At 48.8% G+C, this 15,000-nt stretch overlaps 1 protein-coding gene across 1 annotated transcript in view; it reads left to right on the top strand.

The window, feature by feature from the left end:
• Positions 1 to 15,000, top strand: part of LOC123501489 — a gene marked incomplete at its 3' end in the record, with an annotated part of 112,762 nt that overhangs the window by 96,918 nt on the left and 844 nt on the right. Inside the window, exons 5-11 of the mRNA XM_045250335.1 lie at positions 1,787 to 1,896; positions 3,208 to 4,255; positions 4,360 to 4,958; positions 5,070 to 5,481; positions 5,598 to 5,685; positions 6,343 to 6,533; positions 11,050 to 11,381. Coding sequence (XP_045106270.1) covers positions 1,787 to 1,896; positions 3,208 to 4,255; positions 4,360 to 4,958; positions 5,070 to 5,481; positions 5,598 to 5,685; positions 6,343 to 6,533; positions 11,050 to 11,381 — 2,780 coding nt within the window. The remainder of the gene's footprint in view (positions 1 to 1,786; positions 1,897 to 3,207; positions 4,256 to 4,359; positions 4,959 to 5,069; positions 5,482 to 5,597; positions 5,686 to 6,342; positions 6,534 to 11,049; positions 11,382 to 15,000) is intronic.

A 15,000-nucleotide genomic window follows, 5' to 3' on the forward strand; every position in this document is an offset into this window, starting at 1 on the left:
TCCTACTTCAGTTTTCCTTCTCTCTTTTATAATCAACCTCATTCTTGTCACCTTTTCCTTTTCTTCTTTCATTTCCTTCCTTCTCTCTTCCTTACTTCACTTCTTTCACTTTTGTTTCTCCTTTTCTTGCTTCCTTTTTTCCATTTTCCTATTATTTTCCTTCCTTTTTGTTATTTTTTGTATTTTTTGCTTATCTTCCTTCTTTTCTTTATTTTCCTTGCTTTTTCTCTTCCTTCGTTTGCTTCTGGCCTTCTTTCTCTTCCTTCTTTCTTCGTCCTTGAATGTTTCCTCTCCTTCGCTCCTTTCTTTTATCTCTATCTCTCTTTTTTCTTTTCTTCTTTCCTTTCCTTCTTTCTTCCTTCCTTCCTTCCTTCCTTCCTTCCTTCCTCCTCCTTTTTCCTTCCTTTTTTCCTTACTTTCTTTTCTTCTCTCCTTCCTTCCTTCTTTCTTCTTTTCTTCCTTCCTTTTTTATTCCTTTTTTCCTTCCTTTCTTCCTTCTTTCTTTCCTTCCTTCCTTCTTTCCTTCCTTTCTTACTTTTTTCCTTCCTTCATTCTTTCTTTCTCAACCACTGTGAGAAAATCCTTGCCTCTTAATCGCCTCTTGCTAAGTTTCTCACTTTCTCTCAAGATTGCTTTCCCCTCTCCCTCTCTCTCTCTCTCTCTCTCTCTCTCTCTCTCTCTCTCTCTCTCTCTCTCTCTCTCTCTCTCTCTCTCTCTCTCTCTCCTCAGATTTTACATCTTTTCCCACTTACTTCCGCATCTTTGGTAAGAGGAATTGTGGCTGGGAAAGTGAGAGAGAGAGAGAGAGAGAGAGAGAGAGAGAGAGAGAGAGAGAGAGAGAGAGAGAGAGATGGGAGGAGGAGAGAAAGGGTGTTTCTTACCTTCCATATATCCGTTACCTCATTATTCTGCCTCTCTCTCTCTCTCTCTCTCTCTCTCTCTCTCTCTCTCTCTCTCTCTCTCTCTCTCTCTCTCTCTCTCTCTCTCTCTCTCTCTCTCTCTCTCTCTCTCTCTCTCTCTCTCTCTCTCTCTCTCTCTCTCTCTCTCTCTCTCTCTCTCTCTCTCTCTCTCTCTCTCTCTCTCTCTCTCTCTCTCTCTCTCTCTCTCTCTCTCTCTCTCTCTCTCTCTCTCTCTCTCTCTCTCTCTCTCTCTCTCTCTCTCTCTCTCTCTCTCTCTCTCTCTCTCTCTCTCTCTCTCTCTCTCTCTCTCTCTCTTCATCTTGTTTGCCTCGTTCCCTCTCCCTCTTACCGTTTGCTCTCACTTTCCTCTCACTCATCAGTCATCTCCATGTTATCTCCTCCTTCTCCTCCTCCTCCTCCTCCTTCTCCTCTGTGCTCATTTTTCTTCCCTTCCTTGCTTCTGCCACTTCTCTTCCTCCTCCTCTTCCTCTTCCATCTCTTAAATTTCCGCTCGTCTCGAGTTTTATCTATCTTCTCTCCCTTCCCTCCCTCCTTCCTTCCTTCCTTCCTTCCTTCATTCCTTCCTTGAAATTTCTCCTCTTCTTTACTCAACTTGACCTGTTTGTTCGTCCCTTTGTTCGTACCTCTTCCTTTTCCTCTTCCATTTCTTTTCTCTTCCTCGTATTCTTTATTTCTCCTTCACTTGATTGTTGTGCAATTCTCCCTGCCTCCTCTTCTTCCTGTTTGTTCATCTCTTTAGTCGTACCTCTTCCTTTTTCCTCTCCCATTTATTTTCTACTCCTCGTATCCTTTATCCCTGCCTCCTTTTCTTCCTGTTCCTCCTCTTCCTCCTGCTGCGGCTCCTGACGATGACGTGGTGTCCTCAGATTGACCTGCACGGGAGCATCTTGGATAAATGGTCGTGCGATACTGGGAGTCGCTGCGTGTCTCAGGACGTGGAGATTCTACTACGCAAGTCCCAAACCCTCATTGACAGGTAAGCGATGAGAGGCTGAGGTGAGGTGAGGCGGGTGACAGGTGAGGGGTGAGGGAAGTGGGATGTGGTGATAGGTAAGGCTGTGTGTGTGTGTGTAGGAAAGGGTATAGGGTGGATTGGTGTGTTTAGCTGTGTGTGTGTGTGTGTGTGTGTGTGTGTGTGTGTGTGTGTGTGTGTGTGTGTGTGTGTGTGTGTGTGTGTACTGAGGTGGTGATCGGAGTGACATACAGCATTTAGTATTTAACGTGTCTCTTTATTTAATCTCTCTTTACTTCAACTGTGTAAGAATTTTGTTGATCATGTTTTTGTATTTGTGTGTATGTGTGGCGTGGGACAGGTGTGTGTGTGTGTGTAGTTACAGGTGTACAGGTGTGTTTATGTCAGGGTAGACGTACAGGTGTGTGGTGGTGGGGGAGGGAAGCAGGTGTGCAGTTTGAGGTATATAAAGCAGAGCAGGTGATATAATAGATGAAGGAAGGTGATTGATAGGTGTGGCTTTTCAGGTTTTCTATTTGTGAGGCGGCGTGAGTGAAGTGGTGGTGGTGGTGGTGGTGATGGTGGTGGTGGTGGTGGTGACGTGTGTAGCATCAAGCGGCGTGGCGTGTGGCTCATTGGTGGCTGGGGAAGGTTTTGTGTGCGCTGCGTTGCTGAGGCTTTCAGGTATTGAGGGAAGACGGGGTGGGGCAGGCGGGGCGGGGCGAGGAGTGGGGGAGCAACACGATGAAGAGGCAACAACACTGCGAGCGATGTTTACACTTGGGAATGATAAAGAAATATCGGAATGTTTCTCTTTATTTTCTTTTTTTTTTGTATGTTTAGAGCATCCTGAATGTGACGCCGCAGGTGTGTAGTGGGTTCAGGTGGTGGTGGTGGTGGTGGTGGTGGTGGTGGTGAGGTGGGGTCATTACATGCGTGGATGATGTTGTCAGTGCATCATTTCGGTGTTTTCAGTAACTTTGGCGGGACGAGTTTGTCGTGTGGCTGGTGGTGGTGGTGGGGGGAGGGGAGTGGAGGGACGGGATGATGGAGGTGAGGGGAGGTGGGGTGTGACTATGCTCACTTGATGCTTGTTGTGTTGTGTTGTGTTACGTTGTTGTTGTTGTTGTGAGCATTGTGGTTGTGACAAGTGGCGGGCGTGGGGGCGGCGTGGTCTCAGAGCCTGCCATCCGCAACGTCGCGCCGCAAAGTTTCAGCTGTAATAGTTTCTCGCCTGGGGGCGTCGCGGCGAACCAGGAAGCTGGCCCGCGATTCCCCCGGGGGAGGCGCTGACACAGGGCACGGGCGGGTGAGTAAGGCGGCGGGTGTCGGCAGGTTCGACCACCGCAGCGAGGCGAGCAGTGACAACACAGACGGGGGCGGTGTGCCCGGAGTCTTCACCAACGCCCTGCACCTGGCAGTGGACCACGGGGCCACCGACGTGGTAAGGCTGCTGCTGCGGTATGGCGTGGAACCCAACCGGGGGGGCGTGCTGTCCCTGGGAGGTGGCGGAGGCACTGGGGGCACGGCCCCGGGGCCTCGGCAGCGCCTATCCCCGCGGGTGTCCCCCACCAGCGTCCTCAGCGTGGACCGCCGCTCCCTCAACACGGGCCACGGTTCCCTCATGGGCTCCCCGTCACCTCGCTCCTCACCCAGGGCCTCCCCACGAGGCTCTCCCAGAGGCTCTCCGCGTTGCTCGCCCCGCTCGGGCTCCCCCAGGCCATTCTCCCGGCCGTCCTCCCCGCTGGCGGGGTGTGATCGGGGCAGTCCCCGCGCGCCCTCCCCAAGGGCAGCCTCGCCCATCCACTTCGTGCCGCCGCCCGTTCCCTACAGTGACCCCGAGGTGCGGCTGCGACCCCGACCGCTGCCCCGACAGTTCGGGATTGGGGACGCTGTGCGTGTGGACGATGAGCGGGGCCGCTCCCGCGCCGACGTGAGCGCCGCCGCCAGGAAGGAGCCGCACGGCCTGGAGGCCCGTAGCGACTCTCTGAAGAAAATGTCTGGTGGGCGCCCCTGGCGGAATGGCGCGTCTGAGGAGCGGCCGAGGACGGGGATCGCCAGTGAGCAGTCAGTGGCGGCGGCAGCGGCGCCGGCGGGGCGGGGTGCGGGTGGTGGAGAGCGAGGTAAGGAGAAGAGCAGGTCACCGTGCACGGCAGAGGGGCGCAGCATCATCAAGGAGGACCCGCGGCCCGAGGTGTCACGGGAGGAGGGGGTGGCGCGGAAGGACAGCTCCACGCGGCGTGTGTCGTGGGTGCCGGGCGTCACCGACAAGGCCGCCGCTAGCAGGGACAAGCCTGCCTACAAGAGGAGACACTCGGCGGTAGTCAAGTCCAGCGAGGTGACCTTCCAGCGGCAGCGGTCCTTTTCCCTGGACAGCCAGCAGGTAGGTGACCAGGCCGGTGTTGTGTGGTGGTGGTGCTGCTTTTGATGATGGTTATGGTGGTGTGGTGGTGGGTGATGCTGACCTCCCGTCTCCCGCCCTTCCAGCAGGTGCGGCTGACGGTGGCGGGATCGGCGTCATGGCTGCTGGTGCCGCGGCCCGTCATCTCCACGGAGAACAGCACCACGCGTCTGGCGGAGCCGCGCGGGGAGAGGGACCGCTCTGAGCCCCGCTACTTCACCTTCTCCGACGTGCATCCCTGCACCTGGGAGGGCGCTGGCCGCCACGGCACCACCTCCTCCAGCAGGAGACACGAAGCGAACAGCGGTGCGGGGGACCCGTCCGCCACTTCCAGGTTCCTGGTGCTGAATCCTGACGTGCCCCGCGAGCGTTTGGTGACGTACACGAGCAGCGAGGGCACGCGCCTCACATTCGCTGACCTGTACACGCGGGATTACCTGTACACGCTGCCTGTGCTGTTCCTGGCGGCGGCGCGCGGCCACTCTGCCATCACCTACCTCCTCCTCAAGTACGGTGCCTCGGCGGGAGTCACCGATACCTTTGGCAACACTCCGCTGCACCTGGCGGCCTGCCAGATGCATGTGGCCTGGGAGAGCGTACTTGACCTGTTGGAGTTCGGCGCTCCCATCTCGCGGCCCAACACGGCGGGCACCACGCCCCTGCACCTGCAGCCCGCCCTGGTCAAGTAAGTACACCACCGTTAATACACTCTCGTCAGTCACCCTTCATGTCTTGCCTCACCCAGTCCCTCCACTGCCCACCCACTACTGGTAACCCTCCCCCTCACCTCCCGCAGGCTTCAGGAGCAGCTGGTGCTGGACTGCCTGGCCACCTTCGAGCCGCCTGCACGGCCTGAGCCAGACCCGGTCACATCCTCCAGTCGGGACCTGGCCTCCGCGCCCGTCCGTCAGTCATCCAACTTGCTGCGGCGCCTCCAGGGCGTGACCAGTAGGGACAAGAGCACCACCGCCGCTGCTGCCGCCGCCACTGCCTGCCCCGCTGCCGCTACCGCCGCCCCAGCCGCTGCATCATCCAGTTTGCGTGGGCGGGTGGCGCCGGGGCGCGCTGGGGCAGTGAGGGGAGAGCGAGAGGAGGACGCTGGCGGCATGCCCTCAGCAGAACCCAGCGCGGCGTTGCTTACCACCTCTGGCAGCGTCAGGAGCCGCGGGGGATCTGCCACTGGCCCTGGACCTGACTACCGCAGCAAGGTGAGTGCTGCTGCCCGCCGGCACTGTTGCTGTTCCCGCCCTTGTTCCACAGTGCTGACCCATCCTCACCCTCACCCTCTCCCTCAACCCTCTCACCACAAACTCTCTTGGCCCAGGAACTGACGTGGGAGACGCTGAGTCACCTGGGCAGCCGCAGGAGAATTCGTCAGCTGCACGAGGAGGGCATGGACTCCGAGGACGGCGGTGAGTGAGCGGCAGGTTGGGCGGCCCTTCCCAGGGCCGAGCTTAGTGATGGGAGGTGTGGGATGGTGATGGCTGCACCAAGACGAGGCGGCAACTGTTGGGGAGGAAGGTGGGCGAGTGTGGCCGGAGGGGCGGGGGTGGCGTCTTGGGAGGGGGCGGCAAACAGGCGTCGCGGCGGAACACAGGCAGCTTTCCGGGGACTTACGTCTTAATACATCATTACTAATGCTGAACACTGAATCACCAGATGTCGCGTGGCCTGATTCCCCTTGATCCCCACGCCGCGCCCCAGATCCCTCCCATCTCACTCCGCCGCCACGCCTCCCGGCCCGGAGGGCTGAGGGAAGCAGCCAGCCTCGCCAATCCCGTCACCTTCCTCACCCAGCACGCCCTTTATCTCCCTCCTACACTGCTGGAACCCCAACAGCCTCCCCCACCTCGCCTCTCATTACAGTGGTCTCAGCCGCTAACCTCCCTGATCCCTCTCACACCCTTATCCCCTGCCTGACCCGACCCACCGCGCCCTTAATTACCCCACCCTGATGTAACGTTAAGCCTCCCACCCCTTCACCCCTCACCCCATCGCTCCCTCACCCCATTGCTCTGATTCACTAACCTCCTTCACCCCGTTGACCTCCTCTCCCTCACGCCCCGCAGCCAAGACTACGGTGGCGGAGGCTGAGCGCAGCATTGCACTCCTGAAGCGGCTGAGCGGGAGTGTGGAGTGCCTGGGATTCATAACACGCCACCTGCTCGCGTCCGCCGCCAACATCCTGGACTTCTACGAGCGCTGCACTGAGGCACATCTGCACACCTGCTTCAGCTCCCTCCTACACCATCTCCTCAAGGTACGCACCGGGGACTGCCAGGTACAAGCGGGTGCAAAGGGATATAAGTCAGTGCGAGACATAGACCCATATTCTTAATTCCGCGCCTCATAGCACCTTCACTATTTTCAGAGGGCTCTAGTTGAAGTGACACGGGTTTTTAAGGATTTTTCTGTGATTCTAGGGACATGTTAACAAGTTTTCTTCATTATTAACAGGACAAATATTCTTTTTAAAGGTTCCATTTGAAGTGACACGGGTTTTTAAGGGTTTTTCTGTGATTCTAGTGACATGTTAATAAGTTTTCTACATTATTAACAGGACAAATAGTCTAGAGGTTCTATTTGAAGTGACACGAGTTTTTAAGGATGTTTCTGTGATTCTAAGAACGTGTTAATAAGTTTTGTGCGTTACCAACAAGGCAAATACTCTTCAGAACTCGTCTTATCGTCTCTGTGGTCTTTGAAAATAATCGCAGTGAGAGAGAGAGAGAGAGAGAAGCGTTTTTGAATAAAGCACATAAGGAAGTAACAATAAGGTGTATGAGGAAAGGGGACTGGAAATGTGCAAGGAATAGGAAACAAGGAAGGATGATAGGAGCAGTTTGTGATGGGAATAGAGGGGAAGAATGCCAGAATAGAAAGTGAAGGGGAAGAAAAGACAAACATTAATAGAAGTAGATGAAGAGGGTAAGTGGGTACAAGAAGAGAGAGAGAGAGAGAGAGAGAGAGAATGTGTGTGTGTGGGGGAGAGCCAACACAAAGGAACTCAAGGGAAAAACAAATTGGCGTTTCTTGCATCAGAGGACATAAAGGGACATTTTTTCCTTTCCTGGGGGATAAATGAGGGGAAAAAGGTGAAGGGCATTGAGGGAAGGGCGCTACTGACGAAGGGAATGTCCTACCTGAGTGACAGCCAATTAAGATCAGTACTTTGTCTCTTCTCTACACCTGCGGCTCTCTCTCTCTCTCTCTCTCTCTCTCTCTCTCTCTCTCTCTCTCTCTCTCTCTCTCTCTCTCTCTCTCTCTCTCTCTCTCTCTCTCTCTCTCTCTCTCTCTCTCTCTCTCTCTCTCTCTCTCTCTCTCTCTCTCTCTCTCTCTCTCTTTGTCTCTCTAGTGTTTGTTCTTTTAATCTTTTTCTCCTACTCTCTTTTACTATTTTTATTTATCTACCCTCTTTCTCTTTATTCTCATCTCTCTCTCTCTCTCTCTCTCTCTCTCTCTCTCTCTCTCTCTCTCTCTCTCTCACGGTATTTTTATCTATGTATTCTATTTCTGTCGTCTTATCCTCTACTTTTTGTGTTTTCATCTCTTTCCCTTGTATCTTCCTCCTCTTCCTCTTCTCTCTCCCTTCTTCTCCTCCCCTTCCTCTTTGCTTTCATTTTTTTTTTCCAGATACCTCTTCTCTCTCTCTCTCTCTCTCTCTCTCTCTCTCTCTCTCTCTTATACAACTCTCTCTTACACAACTCTCTCTTTCATCCTTTCCTCCCTCTTTCCTTACCTATCTCTCCTCCTCCTCCTCCTCCTCCTCCTCCTAATTACAGGTAAAAAGTGAAGATGTTTCCTGTACTTTTGGTTCCTCTCTTTCCCTTCCTTAATTGACAGGTAAGCAGGTAAGAGGGCAGGTGGGCAGGCCGGGAGACAGACGCAGAGGGAGAGGAGAGGAAGGTAGAGTGACAGGTAGACAGGTGAGAGGGGAGAGGAATATATGCAGGCAATTAGTAAGGTTTGACAGGTGTGTTGATGACTCTCTTACCTGAAGGATGGAGAAGGTGGGAGAGAGGGAGAGGGAGAGGGAGAGGTGGGTTTGTTGAGAAGAAAATATGTGCTATATATGAAAATGTTAATAGTAACACTGAAATGATTCTCTCTCTCTCTCTCTCTCTCTCTCTCTCTCTCTCTCTCTCTCTCTCTCACACACACACACACACACACACACACACAGACTGACACAACAATAACAACACTTAACGATCAAAGTTAGGAAGGGGAAGCTACAACAACAACAACAACAACAACAACAACAACAACAACAACAATCGATAAAATGACAAGAAGAAGAAGAACAAGAAAAAAAAAAAGAAGAAGAAGAGTTAGAGGAGAAGGAGGAATAACAACAACAACAACAACAACAACAACAACAACAAAAACAACAAAAACACTCACTAACACAGGAAGAAAAATAAAAAAAAGAGAGAAAATGGAAGTTGGTAGTGTGTTTGTACAGACTAAACAAATACTTACAAGAGGAAAGAGTTTAAAAAGTTGCATATCACAGGAAAGGGAGAAGTTTTGCTGAGAAAGGCCTAGAGAGAGAGAGAGAGAGAGAGAGAGAGAGAGAGAGTCAATATTATAACTTTTCCTGTCTGGTCTGGGACAATACAAACTGAAGGGGGAAGTGTAAACAAACAAAATAGAAAACATGCAGACTCTTTTAAAGGTGACACGTAGAGAGAGAGAGAGAGAGAGAGAGAGAGAGAGAGAGAGAAAAGGAAAACACCGCCAAAAAGAAACACAAAATAAAGACAAAACTCAATAAAGAAATAAAGATAGATAGATGAATAAAGGATGATGGATAGAAATAAAGATGACAGAGATAAGGAATGACAGGAAGAAATAAAGATGACAGGAAGAAATCAAGGTGACTGACAGGTAGAGACAGGTAGAGATCAAGGTGACAGGTGGAAATAAAAGTGACAATTAAAGGTGACTGACAGGTAGACAGAAGGAAGGCACCTCAAAAAATAAATAAATAAGTGAAATAAAGATAAAATTAAATAAAGAAATACAGATCGATAAATGAATAAAGGATGAAAAGAGAGGAACTGTTTAAGTGTCAGAGTGTGTCATAGTAACGTGTCAGAGTGTGTCATAGTGTATCATAGTGGAGTATCATAGTAAAGTGTCATAGTGTCATAGCAACGTGTCATAATAAAAGTGTCATAGTGTATCAGAGTGTGTCATAGTAAAGTGTCATAGTGTGTCATAGTAACGTGTCATAGTAAAGTGTCATAGTGTGTCATATTGAAGTGTCATAGAAACGTGTCATAATGAAAGTGTCATAGTGTGTCAGAGTGTGTCATAGTAACGTGTCAGAGTGTGTCATAGTAACGTGTCAATGGAGTGTCATAGTAACGTGTCAGAGTGTGTAATAGTAACGTGTCAGAGTGTGTCATAGTAACGTATCAGAGTGTGTCATAGTAACGTGTCAATAGTGTGTCATAGTAACGTGTCATAGTAACGTGTCAATAGTGTGTCATAGTAACGTGTCAGAGTGTGTCATAATAACGTGTCAGTGGAGTGTCATAGTAACGTGTCATAGTGTGTCATAGTAACGTGTCAATAGTGTGTCATAGTAACGTGTCAGTGGAGTGTCATAGTAACGTGTCATAGTGTGTCATAGTAACGTGTCAGAGTGTCTCATAGTAACGTGTCAATGGAGTGTCATAGTAACGTGTCAGTGTGTAATAGTAACGTGTCAGAGTGTGTCATAATAACGTGTCAGAGTGTGTCATAGTAACGTGTCAATGGAGTGTCATAGTAACGTGTCAGTGGAGTGTCATAGTAACGTGTCAGAGTGTGTCATAATAACGTGTCAGTGGAGTGTCATAGTAACGTGTCAGAGTGTGTCATAGTAACGTGTCAATGGAGTGTCATAGTAACGTGTCAGAGTGTGTAATAGTAACGTGTCAGAGTGTGTCATAATAACGTGTCAGTGGAGTGTCATAGTAACGTGTCAGAGTGTGTCATAGTAACGTGTCAGAGTGTGTCATAATAACGTGTCAGTGGAGTGTCATAGTAACGTGTCATAGTATGTCATAGTAACGTGTCAATAAAAGTGTCAGAGTGTGTCATAGTAAAGTGTCATAGTGTATCATAGTGGAGTATCATAGTAACGTGTCATAGTGTGTCATAGTGGAGTGTCATAGCAACGTGTCATAATAAAAGTGTCATAGTGTGTCAGAGTGTGTCATAGTAAAGTATCATGGAGTGGACTACCATAGTAACGTATCATAGCAAAGTGTCATAGTAAAATTGCCTCAGAAAAGTATCAAAATACAGACTGGAATGAGTTTATTGATACACTGGTAAAATAGACACAAAATTTGAAACACACACTGGATTTTCAGGTGTAACAACAAACCATGAGTGAAAACGTGAAAAATAGACTTAAAATTGTAGATATAATGGTGAAACGTCGGTAAATTGTCTTAAAATCGGACTTATTAAAATTGGTCTTTCTGTCTGCTTATCTATCTATCTATCTATTTATCTATCTATCTATCTGTCTGTCTGTCTGTCTGTCTGTCACCCCATTACAATAACACCCCGTTTTCACCCCTACACTCCCCTACACATACATAACACCCTTTTTTCACCCCTGCATATCCCTACATTAAAATAACACCCGTTTTCACCCCTGCAAATAAAATAACACCCTTTTCTCACCCCTACACACCCCTACATATAAGAAAACACCATTTTTTCACCCCTACACACCCCTACATTACAATAACCCCCTTTTCACCCCTACACAGAACATCCTGGAGCTTCTCTGCACGACCAACGGCAGCGGCTCTTTTAGCAACGGAGGGGCTGACGGCGACGCTGCAGGAGTATCAGGGGCGGCGGGGAAGCGAGGTGAGGGTGCCGCTGCTATGTGTCTCCTGGTGAAGCTGTGCTCCTCCCTCCTGGCAGGGGTGCAGGAGCTTCAGTTTACGGCCATGACCACGCTGAACAAGGTTATAGATGCTGCCGTGGTGCACAGGATTGGTGACCTGAGCATTGACCTCGACCACCACCTCTTACCGCCGGGCTCCTCCTCCGCCGCCTCCTCCGCTAGTTCCACCACGGCCTCGGCTGCTGACAGGTGACAGAGAGAGAGAGAGAGAGAGAGAGAGAGAGAGAGAGAGAGAGAGAGAGAGAGAGAGAGAGAGAGAGTAGTAAATGGAAGAGATGAGAGGAATATTAGTAGAAGGATGAAGTGGATAGAAGAGAATTGTAGAAGAGAATTGTAAATGAGGAAGAGAGAGAGAGAGAGAGAGAGAGAGAGAGAGAGAGAGAGAGAGAGATTGGGAAGGAGAATGAAGGAGAGAATACAGAGAGAAGTGAAAAAAATACGAGGAAGAGAAAAAAGAAAGTGGATGAAGAAAAGAGAATGGGAAATGAGGAATAGGAGTAATGGATGCTGAGAGAGAGAGAGAGAGAGAGAGAGAGAGAGAGAGAGAGTGTGTGTGTGTGTGTGTGTGTGTGTACTTGTATCCCTCCCTAATCATCATCCAGGTGACCGCCTCTCTACCTGCGCCTACCTGGACTGATCTGCCTCCCGCCAACTTCATTCCCAGATCGATTACCAAACTCTGAAAACTTTTGCTGCTGACCTCCCGACTCTCTCTCTCTCTCTCTCTCTCTCTCTCTCTCTCTCTCTCTCTCTCTCTCTCTCTCTCTCTCTCTCTCTCTCTCTCTCTCTCTCTCTCTCTCTCTCTCTCTCTCTCTCTCTCTCTCTCTTTCACCACGACAACTTTCAGGGCCCTCACAGATGCTTACCCGCGTTCCCAAGAGTGTTTCGCATGTTAGTAGTATAGAAATCTCGTTTATCTCTCACCAGAACTACAAGAACACTATATACAACACTTATAACTTCAACTAGAGTCTTTTGAATTAGTGGAGGTGTGTTGTAGAAGTGTCAGACTACAGCACACACACTCACACACACCTAAGGTATTTTTTTTTTCGCCTCTACGCCCACAAGTACTTAAAAACACACGCACCAAGGGACCGCTCAATACTTAACGAGGGTGTCTACTGAACTGCGCCCCATTACTAGCAAATTACGTGTGTGTAGGGACGAGGGCTGGTAGGGAGAGAATAAGGCTCCTCGTCCCTCCCTTCAGCGGCGCCTGAGGAGGGATTCTAAGTTCTACACGAGGAAGACAATAGAAGATTTTTAAAGGAAGCGAAGATCAAAGTAGAGGATGTTAACTAAAGGAGTTTGTTGATGGTGGGGCTGCTACTACTGGTTTTGTTACTGCTGCTGCTGCTGTTACTGCTGCTGCTACTGTTACTCCTGCTACTGTTGTTTTAGTTTTTTTTTTTTTTTTTTTTTTTTGTCTTTTTGTCTTTTGTTGTTGGTCGTAGGTTAATTTTCTTATCTTCTGCTTCTACTGATGTTACTACTACTACTACTACTGCTGCTACTACTACTACTACCAACAGTACCACACATAAACTATTCTGTAACGTTAAATTTTTCCCCTCACACGAAACTTTCACATTTTTCCCCTTTCTTTCCTCTTCCCCTCATAATGTAAGCTTTTTCTTCTCTTTCCTTTCGTATTAATAATCTTTTCCCCTTTTTCCTCCCTTTTTTCCCCTCTTTTCCCCTTTTTCCCTTTTTCCCTCTTTTCCCCTCTCATCACCCCCCCTTCTTTACCATACACCTGAGCTTCACCTGTTGCTGTTTGGTGAAGCTTGGGAAGGCTTGTTTTTGTTTTTTAATTAGTGAGTTTGTAATTTTTTTTTTCCTCTTCCTCGTTTTTTCCATCCTGACTTTTCCTTTTTCCTGGTTACTTTTTTTTCTACTTTTTTAATTTTTTTCAATTTTTTCTCTCTCCCTTCTCGTGAGAGTTAGAGAGAGAGGAGGAGGAGGAGGAGGAGGAGGAGGAGGAGGAGGAGGAGGAGGAGGAGGAGGAAGAAGAGGAGGATAGGGACAGGTTTCTCCTCCTCCTCCTCCTCCTCTCCTCCTCCTCTCTCTCCTCTCTCTCTCTCTCTCTCTCTCTCTCTCTCTCTCTCTCTCTCTCTCTCTCTCTCTCTCTCTCTCTCTCTCTCTCTCTCTCTCTCTCTCTCTCTCTCTCTCTCTCTCTCTTGCTCTGTGTGTGTGTGTGTGTGTGTGTGTGTGTGTGTGTGTGTGTGTGTGTGTGTAGGGCAGTGTGCAGCATCATTAACGATCATTTCACCTGTACACCGCTGCCTACTTTCACATTCACAAAAGAATTCGTTATAGGGAGGAAGCAGCGATGTTAGTTCATGATTTAGTGTGTGTGTGTGTGTGTGTGTGTGTGTGTGTGTGTGTGTGTGTGTGTGTGTGTGTGTGTGTGTGTGTGTGTGTGTGTGTGTGAGGGAGGGTCAGTTAACAAGTCTATTTATCAGTTTAGTTGTCTTTTATATATGTTTGTCTGTGTGTCTGTACCTATGTTTGTCTGTCTGTTTATCTCTCGTGTCTATGTCTTTATCTATCTACCTTTCTCTCTGCTCGTCTGTCTATCTATCTATCTATCTATCTATCTATCTAGCTGTCTCTTTAATTATCTGTCTGTCTATCCGTTCTTCTGGCTTTTTTTATCTATCTATATATCTTTTCATCTATCGAATTGTTTATCTATCTACCTACCTACCTAAATATCTATCCATCTATCTATCAATCTATCTATCTATTTATCTATCTATCTATCTGTCTATGGATTTATCTGTCTATCTATCAATCAATCTGTTTAACTCTATATCTATTCATCCGTGCGTCATTTATCTACCAGTCCCTTCATCAATGTTTCTATTCAGTCATCTGTTTACACACAAACACATACACCTGTTTTACATTCATACTTTGTGGTTGTTGAGTGAATCACAGCCTCCATAACACGTGCGTCTGGCTGTCTGTATATGTGTGTGTGTATCTATGTGTGTGTGTGTGTGTGTGTGTGTGTGTGTTTGGATATACATGGCTACGTGTAAAAGTAAATCCAACTTCGACACTTAATAACCTGCACTGCTTGTCTCATCACACGTTGAGTCAAGTCGGTAACACGTTTGGGCTTGTTTATCTTCCCGGTGATGCGCTGAGAGACTTCCTGGGCGAGTAATGAGGCTGGAAGATGTGCACAGCCAGGATCGAGGCAGCCAGGCGGGTGGTATAGAGACGCTGGCCAGGTGTTGTGATGGAAGGAAGGAAGGAAGGAAGGAAGGATAGGGAAGAATAGGGAGACACTGTACGGCTGACTGGCTTAATAGGACATCGCTATTCTTGTATGTTTGTTATTTTGTGAAGAAAAAAAGATAATTAATTTTTGTTTCTGTTTATACTCTCTCTCTCTCTCTCTCTCTCTCTCTCTCTCTCTCTCTCTCTCTCTCTCTCTCTCTCTCTCTCTCTCTCGACGGCACACAGAACTTCAGCGAAAAAAAATACTTATCTTCCTTTTTTTTTACTTCTTGTTGATGTTTCCTGTCTTTGGAGGAGGAGGAGGAGGAGGAGGAGGAGGAGGAGGAGGAGGAGGAGGAGGAGGAGGAGGAGGAGGAGGAGGAGGAGGAGGAGGAGGATATGCAAGAAAAAAGAAAATTAGGAAAAGGAATAAGATTAGGTGCAGCACAGAAGAGACACGAAGGAGGAAGAGGAGAGAATAGAAAAAAAAAATCAGAAAAGCGTGTGTGTGTGTGTGTGTGTGTGTGTGTGTGTGTGTGTGTGTGTGTGTGTGTGTGTGTGTGTGTGTGTGTGT

Source organism: Portunus trituberculatus, chromosome 9 (assembly GCF_017591435.1).
Source record: "Portunus trituberculatus isolate SZX2019 chromosome 9, ASM1759143v1, whole genome shotgun sequence".
Lineage (NCBI taxonomy): Eukaryota > Metazoa > Arthropoda > Malacostraca > Decapoda > Portunidae > Portunus > Portunus trituberculatus.